This window comes from Buceros rhinoceros, unplaced genomic scaffold (genome assembly GCF_000710305.1).
Source record: "Buceros rhinoceros silvestris isolate BGI_N320 unplaced genomic scaffold, ASM71030v1 scaffold21813, whole genome shotgun sequence".
Lineage (NCBI taxonomy): Eukaryota > Metazoa > Chordata > Aves > Bucerotiformes > Bucerotidae > Buceros > Buceros rhinoceros.
Window position 1 is genome coordinate 1 of NW_010405651.1, and position 14,097 is coordinate 14,097.

Genomic DNA, 14,097 nt, shown 5'->3' on the forward strand with positions numbered 1-14,097 from the left:
GTTGAGTCTTTTCTCAGGCAGTACCTCTTAGCTTCTCTCGCAATACAAACAATAAAAGGGAGTCTTTCCACTGGCATCAGTAAATCCTCCACCCACCTCTGCTCTGTTTTCTTCCTGCCTCCCTTCTCATTGGCTATTTACCAGCTGGTTTTTGCCTTCTCCTTCCTTCTAGTTCTCAGACTGCTCCCAAGGTAACTGCCACTAAAGGGACCAGATGCTCTGCTTACCAGTTACATCACGTACCAGCATCACAACACCTAGTTTAGAAGAGAGGAGGTGAAAGGAAATGAAATATGTGAATTCAACATGGAAGTTCAGTGGGAAGACTTAAAAATGCAAAAGGTGATTTTTCCTCAAAGAAAAGCTCTTGGGAAAAGAGTATGACAGACAGTAGTGAGTGCGATTTTTAAATCAGCCTTGGGAATGAGAGACAGAAGATCTCCAAGCACATAGTGCTTTCTCATCTTGCAAACCTGCCCCTGCGCTTGGCTCAGAGAGAGTTGGATCAACTTCAGAACAAGCTAACTCAGAGCCACTTCCAAGAAGAGCAGCCTGCAGGCATTCAGAACTGAGCCTGGGCAGCTGCATTCATTCACTCTTCTTGACAACAGCAAACCTTCCTTTTTTTTTTTCCCCCCCAGACAGGACAATGGGTCAAAGACAGCAGCAAGGAGGAGCTTTCCAATAAACATTTAAAATACAGATTAAACAACCTTCCTCTGGCAGGGAGCAGGGTTCTGATGACAACCAGCTCATGAACCAGGCCGGGTGCACACTTGCTATCCAATCTTCATTCTCTTCCAGTTTTGTTTAAGTAGTTGCTCAGGAATCTGTGCTCAGCACAACACTCAGATGACAGTGGTGGGCTTATGTGAAGAATAGTGCTTTCAAATCTAAAATCCCTCTATCCCAGTTACATCGAAAAAACGTATCTCTGCTCAGGCTGCTCCTACTTTCCATAACCGCATACCCCAGTGCCAGTACAGAGACATCCTGGTGGTTTCAGGACAGTTTGTCACAGAGATGTAACAGCATGTCTCAGTTCTCAGAAGCTTCAGAATGAATCATGACCTCCTCCTTTATCATCAAGTTTTGTCCTCTCTGTGCTAAGGGATGATGGTGACAAACCAGGCAGGTGCCTGGACAAGGAGGAATACAGCTGACAGAGACTGAGCAGAAGAAAAGCAGCAGCCTGAGAGCCGAGATGCTGTAGATCAGAAGTGAAGAAGTCAGGAAAGCCCTGCGGGACTAATCAGACACAGCAGCTCACACAAAACAAGCTGCCAACAACCTTTGCACCAGAAAATTAGTAACCTTTGTGTGAGGTCCTCTTCGCAGTAGGCAAACACAACCACCTCATCTACCTATTTTCTACTTGAATAAACATATTGACTGCACCTAACCTGAAAGGAAGCCTCCACTCGTCACCGCCGATGGCAATTGCTGTGTGGCTTCTTCCCTCCTCTTGCAGTATTGATTCAGACAGGAGGCTGCTGTTGACTTTTAAGTCTAGTTCACAGCAGGAGCTGCTCCAGGAGAGGCAGGTAGGGCTGGTATTTCGATAGCTGCCCATGTGGCTCTGAGGGCTGAGCTCACTTCTGAGAAAGCTGGTCCTTTTCAAACGCCTAGTGGCTATTTCTCATTGAGATGGGCAAGGAAGAGGCTGCAGAGAATCCAGAGAGGGGAGGAGAGGAGAGATGGCAGGGAGTTGCATTCTTTTGTGCTGGTATTAGGAAGCAATCTTAGAATGTGGGATATTTAGCGTCCTTGGACACGTTCCTTTTCAGCATAAATTTACAACCCGGTCAGCCAGTGGGCTTCAAGGAATCTCTATATCTTTTAACCGACAAAACCCCCTCCAAATGTGAGAAATGTACCACAGCCATCTTTTTGTGTTGCCATGAATGGACTCTAGTATCAATCAGGAGCTTTGCTGCATTTCTCAGCAAGGTACCCTTAGAAGGCAGAGCGACAGTTACCGGCGTTACCCTGAGCTTGGTGGTGTTCTGTAGCAGCACGATGGCAGCAGTGCACATTTGGCTTCACAGGTTTTTATTTACACTCTCTCCCTACTTCATTTGTCTGAAGCTGCTACACCATAGGGTGTTCTGCAGGACAATCCATGAACTAGGCTGTGAGATGGAGATACTTAGAGGGAAAAAAGGGCTAATAAAGAGTCAAAAAGGGATTTCACAGCAGAATTCAAGATAATGGGGAAGCTACTGAAGTAACTCGGCTCTCCTTCAGTGCCGCCTGAATGGAAGAGATTTGGAACTACAGGCTGAAAAGAGACAAAGGCTTTCGCGGAAAGCTTTATGTTGATAGAAAAGGAAACTATTTTAACTTTTTTGGTGAAGTTTTATTCAAAGGCAAACAATAAGATTCACTTGGGGTTTGTGTTCCAATCCCTTTATGTTTTTGATGAGTTTAAAACTGCCATGTTGTTTCACACAGGGAAATAAAAACACTTCAGAAAAAAATTGCAATGATAGACTGATTTTTTTTGGCACCTAATGAATTCAATACTAATTCACAAATCATATTCACTTGACCCAATTTTTCTTTTTTCAGCAGATAAAATAATCAGGCAGAAGTTTTGCTTAGGTTTGAACAGAATCTCGGTGACTCCATTTCCTATAGACAGTTCTTCCCGCAATAGGTGACCTTTTCAGTTCTGTCACAGTAATCATCAGCCCAACTCTGGATGCTGAAAGCAAAGTGCAAGAAGATGCTTCAATTCAACCTGACCACGTGTGATAGTGCTGGGTCCTAGAGGTATCTGGGCTCTGCTGTAGTTAGAATATTTATTACACATTGGTTGTAAGGCCTGTTTATATGCCCCTGGGGGTCTGTGTCACAATGCACCAAATGCCACTGCACTCTCTGAACTCAAGCCTGGTCTTTGGCAGTTGCAGGCAACTGTTTTCAATGATCTTGTCAAGGCTGTAATTGTGCTAAGGATTGGGAAATGCTAAGGGTGGAGAATTGGCTTTTATTGCTTTACTGCAGGGAACCTTAGAGAAAATTCTAAAGGAATTTTGAAAGCAAAAAAATACCCAACCCTTAAAAATTGAAACGTCCTTCACAGAGCAAGAACACGCTGCCTGTTTTCAATGTGCTGCCCTGCTATTCTTGTCTCAGATAGCCCCTTCAGCCTCACCCATCCATCCTGCCTTGCTGAGGACACAGCCATGACACTTGCTTGACTGAGGTGTTTGTGGCTCCTGCTTTTGAAAAGCACCAAGAAAAACGAACAGAATAAATCTTCTGTATCTTTTCCTTCCAACATTCCCCACCCCTGAAGAGACAACCAGACTTAACAGAAAGTGGCTTTCACAGTGAAAAGTGCATTCAGTCACCACTCAGCGGGTGCCAAGAACAGCTATGAAAGGAGACTGGAATAAAATTGTAGCCAACTCGTGGGAGAAGTTTTACAGCTGCTTTGTGAGACTGAAGATAAACTGTACTACAGGTCTAAGTCTCATGCCTTCTCTACCACAAGAAATTAATGCAACTAAACGCCACATCTTAAACTGAAGAGAGCTGAAGAGTTATCTGGAGCAAACAGAGCAGAGGGGTCAGGAACCTCTTGAGGTTCCTGTTTCACATTCACTACAGAATCTCTGCTCCTTTCCTTTCTCCCAAGCAACCAGTCAGTGCTGGATGTGTCCACCTTTTTATAGGGAAGGTTCATGGAAAACGAAGGCTGAGAGATGGAGAGTGGGAGTAGAAAATGAGGAAGCAAAGGACAACTAGACAAGTCTCCTAATTAACTGTCAATGTCAGATGCCAGCAAAAATGCAGTGCCCTTCAGGACACTTCCTGCGACATGTAGATACAAGTCCTGTACAAGTCATTTAACCTCTCCCTGTCCAAGTTCACCCGGCTGAAAATGGTTGCTTGAAAACCATAACTTCCTCTCTGAAGCACTATGAAGCTTGGGGTAATGAATAACAAAGTGCCCTAAAGGCCCTGGATGACATTGCTGAGTTAAGTGTAACACGCCACACGAGTCTGTGCGATTCAGCTGTCTCCTTGGATATTTCCCATTTAGAAAACACATAACCCTGGAAAGTTAATTTCTTACTACTCACAACAAAAAGCTCCTCAGCAGGGTCTGGCTAGTACTGCCCATCCGGGCCAGCATAGATGACACACAACTCTTGCTGGTTTGCATCATCTTATTCATCTGATCTCTTCCCTTTTGGGCAGATTTTACAATGTGCTGGGAAAAAAATCCCATAAATGTTCACTTTGTTTGCATAACTCCTGACTGCTTACGTATCAACCCAGGTCCTCTTCAGAGGACTGGAGAAGGCTCTTCCACTCTCCCAGGCTTGCTTTACACTTACCGCCTGATCTGTCTTGCTTCCGTAAACCCTCTGCAGAGTGAATTTTGATTTGAGTGACTCTGCGTGGATAGCCACAAAGAAGACTCCAACATGTCATTTTAGGCTTATCTGCCTCCAGCTCCCTGAAAAATCATGGGAAAAGCAATTGAAGCAATGAATGTTGAGCAAGCAATCAACAGTTGTGGAAGTATAGCATTTTCAAAATTTTGTATTCTTTTCCTTCGTCATCTCCTGTTTTGGAAGCGAGTGCTACAGAAATGACAGACTTAAATAGAAACAGAGCAGAGCAAAGCAACCCAAATTTGTTTGGCAGTGAAAATGGTGTTAAAAAAACAACTTTAAATCATGGAAAAGAGTATCAAGGCAAGAAAAACTTCAGTGGGCCTTATTTCATGGAACACTAGTTTTGCCCTTGCAGACAACCCCTGGTTTCAAACGAGATGGTCAAAGAAATAAACAGTATCCACTGTAACTGCAAGCGCCAGCACTCAGTGCTCTAACCTAGAACTGGAGGCAACCACAAAAGCCAAATTAAAAGGTCAAAAGACCCAAACTGAATCGGGTTCCATGAGGTTCCCAAGTAAAAGTGACCTGACAAATCCCAGCAAGCCATCTGGAGATTCTTGGTGGTGACCTTGACCATGTCAAGGACCTAGTTCTGCAGCAATATGAGCTAGTGAGTCAGGCAACCATTTCTGAGGAGGTGCAGCCAAGAGCAAATCTCCTGTAGCTGTGAGTGCAACCTACCTGAGTTTTGATGGCACATCTGTGAAGAGTCTCAGGATAAACCTTGTAGTGATGCCTGGAAGATAGGTAGTTGGGATAAGGATGTAGCGGCCTTGCTTAAGGATCCTCCTCAAGAACACCGTGCGTGTGTTGATGTACAGCGACGTGGCCACTCTCTCCTGCACGGTGAGCTTGTGTAATCGATAGCTTCTGTTGTCCTCCACCTACAGCCACAGAGCAGATTAGGATTAATTAGGAAGGGCCATTGGAGCTAAGAGGCAGGATCCTCCCTGCACGCCACATGGCCTTTCAGGGCAGAAAAGTCACTGTGCAATAAAGGCAAATGGTTTTGACCCACTGAAGTGTGACAGAGATGGTCCTGACAGGCGATCAGAGCACTGGAGCGCCATCCCACACAGGCTTCCACCCAGTGCTGTTCTGCCCTTCGCTGCATCGATATCTGCGTGTATACCCCTAAGCGGAGCTGAAAGCCCAGGACTAGCACAGGCATGCATGCACTAGCAGAGACGTAACGCCACTGCGGAGACACGGCCACACACCAGGGACTCCACCTGCTGAGCTACGCTGCCATCTCAGAAGAGGCTGAGGTTCATTTGCCTTCTGTCTAGCATGCAGAGAGAGCATTCCAGACTTCTGCTGCGGGCTCCCAGTCCGTGCTCTCAGCATTGCCCTTTCCTGAATACAAAAGCCACAGAATAACCATTTATGTTTTGTTCTAAGCCTTGAAGCTGTGCTTAACTAGTAACAGCCTCTTCAGGGAGCTACTTGCCACAGCACAGTTAGAATATAAACCTATTTCTTAAGCGGTTCCTGAGGGCAAAGACAGCCCTACATTCTTTGCTGGTAGTTCTCTTTTGTCGTTATGTAATTTAGGCTGTGGTCTTCCAAAGGCCTGTAGTCATGATAATGAGCTTGGTGGGTTAGAACACTCTTGAAATTGAAAAATTTTTGAAAAGAAAAGGAGATTGAGTTCTTGACACCTTTCTGAAAGTGTGATTTTCTTTTCCAAGCCTTTCCAAATTAGGTATACAGGCGTGACAAGGCAAGGTAAATTATGTGACTTCCTGTAATGACATTTCTCCAATGCATGTAGTTAACAGGTGACTGTCAAATGAAGAGGTGTGATGCTGATGTCAGTGCTCTGACTTAAAACCTGACCATTTTTCAGGGTAGAGCCATAGACTCAGTGTAGTCTCACCTGCTACAGCAACAGATAAGATAATCCTGATCGGCAGTGAAAGAGCAGATGCACAGCTGTTTCCTCCTCCTTTCAGTTCATATGGTTTCCTTTTACTCCATTTGCCCTGGGAGTGCAATTAAATTACTCTTTGGGATCCCTTTGGTTCCTTTTCACATACGCTTATTTCCTGCTCACTAAATCCAGCTTTTGAAAACACTCTTGACTATTCTAAGTGGCAAAAGAAACTGCAGACTTCCCAAGCTCATTCACTTGGCTGTATTTGCTGATGAAATGGAGGCAGGAGCCTCCAGTGAGAAGGAGAAAAAAACCCCTCCATCTTTCAAGCATTAATATTTTTGTGTCTTTCTCTTCAAAGCTTGGGGTGGGAAAAGCACTTCAAATTCATTTGCAACAGGGAAAAATGAGTTACGTTCCTGTGCTTCAAACAGAGTTTGAATTGAACAGAACTCAGTTTAGTTCAAATAGTCTGTCTAACGTCAGCTCTGGTGATGGAGTGCAGTGCACACGCAAAGCTCGCGCTGAGAGGAGAGCCAGACCCCACCATGATAATCGTGCCTCTATCTGCCAATGATTTCACCGCCAGGATGAAGCGGGACCGCAGGACGAACTCTGAGCCAGGAGTGCAGAGGGCTCCTACCTTGAATATTTCAAAGCCAATGGGGATGCTGTCTCCTTTCCCTTCTTTCTTGTATTTGCGACGATCCTCCTGTTGTAACGAGACCAACACTTTGTCCTCAGTCTTCTTAACATCAAAGATGTACTAGTAGAAGAGAGAAGGGGACAAGCTGTTAGAAATGCCTTCAGATACTGAGCATAAAACCATCACCAAGGAAATACGGGCATACAAAGGAGGCAAATGGAAATACATCTGGAGGTGGGAGCAGAGTTCTCCATATAACAGACACAGCTGAAAATTAATGCTAATAGTAAGGATCTTTAAACCAAAAGTATCAGAGACACTGAAACCAGTAATTCAGTACAGGATAGCATGAGACAGTATTATGAAGTAACTGTTGAGGCAGCAGCAGAGAACATCTCTGAAAGCAAAAGACAGAGGATTAAGTTTTATTTATATATATATAAATCAGGAGTGAGATAAAAAAATTATACTAACAGACTCCAGATGGGGTCTTTGATATTTTTTTTTTTTTTTTTCCTTTAACTTGAATATCTAAGCAGGGCCTGCAAATTTCCAACATCTTTATACAGGGCCTGCAAATGATGGAATCTTCCAGACCTTAGTTAAAATAACCCCAAACCCACTTGCCAATGATTTCCATTTAATATAAGAATAACAGGAATGCAAAATTTGGACTTTCTCGGTTTTCCTGAAAGTCTTAGGAATACTCTAGTAAAAAAGGGCTAAGAAGGACTCCTAAATCCTTAACGTGCAAATCTTTCATCCCCGCTGCTTGAAGTAAATTTGAATCAATTTGGTTTTAAGACAATCAAAGGAAATTATTTCAAGATTAGGCTGCAGTTCCCATCTCAATAAGTCAGACTGGAATTGCTTAATTAAGTGTCACTACCAGGCCAGTTCAGGAGTAAGTATGTACCCTTGCAGAAGACTAAAAAAGGTCAGATAGGTGTTTCTTTATCTGACAAAGAATTAAACGCTCAAATTCGTTCACTATTAGAGACTCCTTTAATTCTTGTTTCTTTTGTGCAAACAGAGGGCAAATCTGAGTTGTCGGAACCAATGGATAAGACACTACACCAGGTTTAGACAGGTGCTGTTTTCTTCCATGCTCAAAGACCTTTAAATGTGAAGCAAACAAATAAGAGCATAAAGCTGCAGCTGTGCACAGCTGGGTACTATGTGCACCACACATTCTGATTTCAGCCGACTGTAGGAATACACTTGTACTTGGCTTAAATTCCCTTATTATAAGGGACTGGAAGCGCCACAATCCCCCTCTGTTCAGATGAACTTCACAGGAGGCCTCAGCATCAGGCATTTCACTCTTGGAGAACAGACAGATTATCTCCAGACTATGGTAGTATGTGCCACAATCATTTATAACAGCCCTAAGCTAACATAAACGTGTTCCAGCACTTCTATTAAGAGCCTTTTAATCAACTAGCCCTGAGATAACACTGGAATAACGGGAACTCCCATTGCATCAGGCATTGCACTCAACTGTAACATGTTTATTTTGTTCTCTATAGCAGCTAAATACTTAACAAATGAGACCCAGATAGACAAGCGCTAGGAATTCATCCAGAATCATACAGGGCAATACCTGAATAAAATCACCCTCTGGAAATGAGGCACTGACAGAAGACAGAGCAGTGAACTGCTGCTCCACCTACACCTGTATGACACGATGAGCTCAGAGTTTGAGATTCACTCCTAGTCTGAACAGCAAAGGCTGCACTTCAATACCCTGCTATGAAAATTGAGGGGTGCACTCCCCTGTGAGTGCAGCGAAGCAGGCAGAGACAGGAGAACATCTTTAATCAATCTCAAGTATGTGGTGAATTACAAAAGAACAGAAAGGTCCATTTTCAAAGTAATAACTAAAGCAGTAAGTGCCCAGTTCTTGTTGACAGTGATGGAAGTTTTTTGCCTGAATTTGCAAGCACTGGGATGAAAACATACAATACCGAGAAGAGCAGGAAGGTGAGGAGCGGGGGTAAGAATGGGTGAACAGATAAACCAACAGCTCAAAATTTACCAAGTAGGATAATACAAGTAAAGCTGATGAGAGGGTGAGCTAGGGGAAGAGACTAGAGACTTTCAGAATCTTACATTAATGCAAGGGACTACTAACTAAATACAGTTGACCAAAACCTCAGGCTGTTTGAGGGCATTAAGTGAATGCAGTGTTGTCATTAGAAAGTAGACTTGCTGCCTTTCTACAACTGGGAAACTGAAAGAAGTCCAGGCAGGACGTCACTAATCCTGCTGTGTCTGACTCAACAGCCCCAAACCTGAGCAGTCCTAAACAGACACCTAAACTCTTCTGAGAGACTCCACAGAAATCACTGAGCCATGCAGTGAACTCCCAGAGGACAGACACCAGCAGCAGGTTCTCTGTCAGGTAGTCACTGCCAGCCCCTAAACAGGGTGGGCACTTCAGAAGCCCCAGCTAAAGTGGATACACTTCAATACACTACAAAATACCTGGGGGTTCTGAAGGAAGGTCTCTCTGTTATCAAAGCATCCACCAGAACGATTGAGCAGGGGCTCTGAATTCTTTGCCCAAGCCCCACGCATCATTTTCTTCTCCCAGGTCTTGTGGATACTGAAGTAGGAGGTGTTCACAATCCGGCAGATGTCCACGTCAGTGAAGTTCTTACACCAGTCCTCAAACGTCATCCTGTTCCATGGGACACCAGGAAAGTCATGGTTGGTTTAAAGATAAACAGTGATACTCACACAAAGAGCCAGAATAACACAAAATCTTCCACTAATTTAGGAGGAGGCATTGCTCAGCTGTCCAGAGGACAAGCTGATTCACTGGAACACTCTCCATGTAGAAATACCCGTGAAGCCACAATCACACTACTTTAGAATTTAATTTAGAGAAATATCAGCTCAGGGTGTTTGGTTTGTTCCCTTGCAGCACCTAAGCCTAAAGCATAGGTTGTATCTACCAGGTGGATTTGATAACAGATATTTTGCAAGGGCAAAAGAGGTTACCTGAAACCAAACCACTACCCGCTCCTCATTATTAAGGTCCTTGTTGTTACATCTGTCTCTGAGCACGACTCAAACCTCTGTACTCTGGACATAGCTTTTAGTCAGCACCGTCTCAGTGCTATAATCTGCGCCTGCCAAAGTGACAGACTGCATTGCAGAGCAGTTAAAAATCGTTCACCTCGCTTGGTATCTCTGAACTCCATCACAGCCATATTAATGGCCCAGAACCAAACCCTACAGCTGGCTTTCAGTTGCCAGGTTTGACAAAGCCAAGCAAAGAGAAAACTTTCACACTGAGCCCTGCCAGACACTCGATGCAATATTGATGACCTGCTGAAGAAGTGCCTGGGCTGCCTCCCTGTGTCTAAGCTTTAAGCAGAGTCAAAATTACCAGAGTTCTAGAGCTGCTGTGGAGATTGAACACTTCTCATGCCCATGCTGGAAAATGCCAATGAATATCAAAATCCATTGGCTGCGATTGTATTTACAGGTACCTCAGCCATGGTTGACCTAGAAATGCTACAGACAGGCACAGTAGTTGGTAAACAGGATTGACACTGTGTTCAATATTTGGCATTGTCATGTAAGCCAGCTCATGTGTTGTCTTGGATTCTGAGTCAATGTCCTAAATACAGATTTTTGAGGGCCTTTGAAACTTTTATTTACTAAGAGCTACTAATTTTGTTCCTCTCATTTTTAATCCATTTCTTTGTGTTCTTCTCTGGCATCCCTTGAGAATTTAAAAGAACAGACCTTGTGCCAGGAGCAGATAATCTTATCCATTTGGGGAAGTTGTTTTCGAAGCTGTTAAACGGCAGAATTAATGCCAATTACTCAGCATAGCCAGCATCTCCAAACCCTTCACGTCACTCCCACTCACCAGAACTCTCCATCATTCTCAAGAGTGAGTCCCAAGCTTTTACGTTCTGAATTGCTGACTTTTTTCCACTCCTCAGAACTAAAAGGGAAAAGAAAAATAAAAGAGGAAACACCGATAAAGATGATTAATAAATTAAATACTCTCACCTGGGAAAAAAATTGCAAGTAAAATTCTCTCAGTCCCTTGTTACAAAGATAACATCAGAGTAGTGAAAAGACAGATGATATCCAGGAAGAAAGGCGGAGTTTTAAACAATTGATTTGAAAGCTACTGAAAAAGAAAGATGAAAGGGAAATTGGCACAACTAGAGCAGAACCTTATTGATTTCCTTTGTTACACCCTCCCTTAGGACACTTCAGCACCTGGTTTGGAAGGTCATATGAGATTGACTCCATTCCCTGAAGGCCCTTCAAGAGAAACCTGGTTTTCCTCCTCAGGAGTTTATTGAACACTTCACTTAGACCAGAGTATTCTCTTTGTCTTTCCATCTCCTTAAATAACACAGGCCTGAGGTCTGAGGTTTCCCCAGAGAGCCTTTGAGAAGAAACTGCGGCAGCAGGAGCCTGATGTCCAGTTTCCAGAATGACAGACTGCGCAGACACTTCATTCATTGTCTGCGTTAGCATATAACTGTGTGCTCTGCATGGTCCCCTGGAGGCACCTGCCTGTTTCCACTGACCTCAGGGCAGCCCAGGATCCTAAACAGCAGCAGTTCAATGCTTAAATCAGACAACACGGCAGAAGACAGCGTGAGCCCCTTCCGTAACGTGTTACATTAGACAAACAGAGCCACAGTTCCTCACCCCCTTTCCACAAGTCCTTGGAGGATAAAGCTGAAGGTGGCTGGCAGGAAGGAGGGGAGGATGCTTGTCATAGCAGACGTTTTCTTAACCTATTTGGAAATCCACAATTTAATTCTGTCACACCAAAAATCCACGGGCTAGCCTCAGACTCCTCAGTGCTTCCTCTGGAATGAGTGACAGCTAAGCCAAGGGCTAGTGGAGAACCACGAGTGTACAGTAGCTCTTCTGTGCATTCTTCACATTTCACCTGAACCAAACTCTTTGAAAGTACTAGATTTTTGCTGAAGTATGGCAGGTAAGAAGTTAATACACTGTTGTTCAGACCACTGCGTTATGAAATGCCAGCGGTGGCTGGTAAGCAGGGTTGAACTGTAACGTCCTAGTTCATGGGTTCTGTGGGTGAATTGCCTGTGATGGAATACATCCCCTCCAGCAATCATTCCTGTCCCACACTGAGCTCAGGGCCCACATTATAATTCACTAGGAAATAATTCAAGAAATCAGAAATGCAGCAATTTTACAGCATTTTTCACTAGTTACTTAAATTACCTAAGAATAAGAAGAGACTTATACCACACCCAGCAGCTAACAATTACAAATGAGAAACTGAATCATCCAAACTCAGCAGTGAAGCTGGGAACAAACATCTTGACTCATCAAGAACAAATGTTCTTGACTCATCACCTTAACGTGGGCCATTTTTCTACTCATCTCCAGTGTGCCAGAACAACGATGCAGACAATAAGCTAAGGTCCAGGAAGCCATCCTGGCTCCTCCAGGATGTTCATTTGGTCAGAGACACCACACGTGGGAAGGGACGGCACAACGGTTCAGCCATCACTGAGCAGTGCAGGCTGACATGTCTCAACAGTGTTTAACCATGCAGCAAGGAGCCACTGGCCCTTATCACAGTTTCATTCCACTGTGGCACTTACTTGTCACTCCAGGCGCCATTCCACTCTCTTTTGCCCCAGGGATTCCTCAGCCTGATCATGAACAGCTTTTCTGCCTTAAAAGAGAATACGAGCCTTTCTCCAAGGCGCAGTTTCCGAATTGCAGTCACTGAGTAGGCGTGGCCGACGACAAGACCCATCTCTGTCTCCACTTCATTGGCGCTGCCAGAGGAAGCCTTTAGCACCAGGAAAGACAATTAAAAACTCACTCACATCATTGAGGAAAAACAGCAGCACTGGGGCTCGAAACTAGGGGCTCATTAGTTTGGTCTTTTGCGCAATAGTGCCAGATGAGTCCCAGCAGACAGAAGCCCAGAGCACAGACCAACACTGTCTGCCTCAGCCATTCTGTCTCCTCCTGCCCTCAGGAAGTTAAAGACTGGGCTGATGGACAACCTTTACTGGCCCTTCCAAAACCTTGTCACTTTTACAAAACGGCTCTTCTGGATATTGATGGCTGTGCTCAGACATTGCACTGTCTGGTGGTGTCCTCAGCTGGACACTTGGCAGGGCCTATGGATTTAGCCGGTGAATCTGGTTCCTGTTTCTGTGTTGGCGTAAATTTCATACCCAGGAAGAACTACTGGCAGTGGGTAAAAATAGAGGGCAGAGGCAACAAAACTTTCTAGCCATTTGTCAAACCTGTCCTGTGCTTCACTGGGGACCTGGCGGAACCCCAGGCACTGTAAGGAGCCTAGTTTCCAGCAGGGATCAGGCAGTAACTGAACTGTTGGGTGATCTGAGCAGATGCTCTGAAAAAGATTTTATTTAATGCATCCAGATCCAAATCTCTGAAGTACGTCTAAAACCAGAAAAGCAGTATCATGTGAAGATGCTGGAGCTGCTTTGAATGTCTGGGCCTTTACAAAGCCAGTACAATGCTGCTTCTGAGCAACACGTACCAGGCAGGCCAGTGGACAAAGTAAAGCTGTGCCAGTGCTATCACCCTCCTGCTGAGCCAGAAGCAATCCAATAGGTCCTGCCTCCAGGTTCATCACACCTTCACTGGAGACAGCACGAGCATCTTCGCACCGAGCCACATCTCAACTGTACTGGGCTATAGCTGTGCCAGGTCTATTCCCCTCCTGCTGAGCCAGAAGCACTCCAATAGGTCCTGCCTCCAGGTTCATCACACCTTCACTGGAGACAGCACGAGCATCTTCGCACCGAGCCACATCTCAACTGTACTGGGCTATAACCCACCGCGCTTAAGATGCGCACTCCCTTGGACAGCAAGGAAGGAAGATTTGGCTCGGCGCAGATCCTGGCGTTAAATTTGTAATAACCTGATTAAGAGCTCGGTGCTAAAGCAAGCCTTTGCTCTGGTGAAGAGAGGTGGGATCCTTAGAGTTATGAAATGCACGTAATACTTTCTCAGACATTGTTACCCATTTCAAAATTTCTCTGGTCTAAACAGACAGGATCTTTGTCCTAAGGCAGGTGTTGCACTGATACAACAGTGTTTGGTCCCCAAAGATAAGAAATCAGAAAGCCCCCCCCCCCCAAAAAAAAAAA

The 14,097-nt window shown here is 44.6% G+C and overlaps 1 protein-coding gene across 1 annotated transcript in view; it reads right to left on the reverse strand.

Moving 5' to 3' along the window:
* Positions 1 to 4,352: 4,352 nt before the first annotated feature.
* LOC104491408 (calpain-5-like) overlaps positions 4,353 to 14,097 on the reverse strand; it is a gene marked incomplete at its 3' end in the record, with an annotated part of 14,212 nt that continues 4,467 nt past the window's right edge. Inside the window, exons 5-10 of the mRNA XM_010133824.1 lie at positions 12,565 to 12,758; positions 10,827 to 10,904; positions 9,428 to 9,623; positions 6,938 to 7,060; positions 5,100 to 5,302; positions 4,353 to 4,474 (exon numbers count right to left, since the gene is read on the reverse strand). Coding sequence (XP_010132126.1) covers positions 4,353 to 4,474; positions 5,100 to 5,302; positions 6,938 to 7,060; positions 9,428 to 9,623; positions 10,827 to 10,904; positions 12,565 to 12,758 — 916 coding nt within the window. The remainder of the gene's footprint in view (positions 4,475 to 5,099; positions 5,303 to 6,937; positions 7,061 to 9,427; positions 9,624 to 10,826; positions 10,905 to 12,564; positions 12,759 to 14,097) is intronic.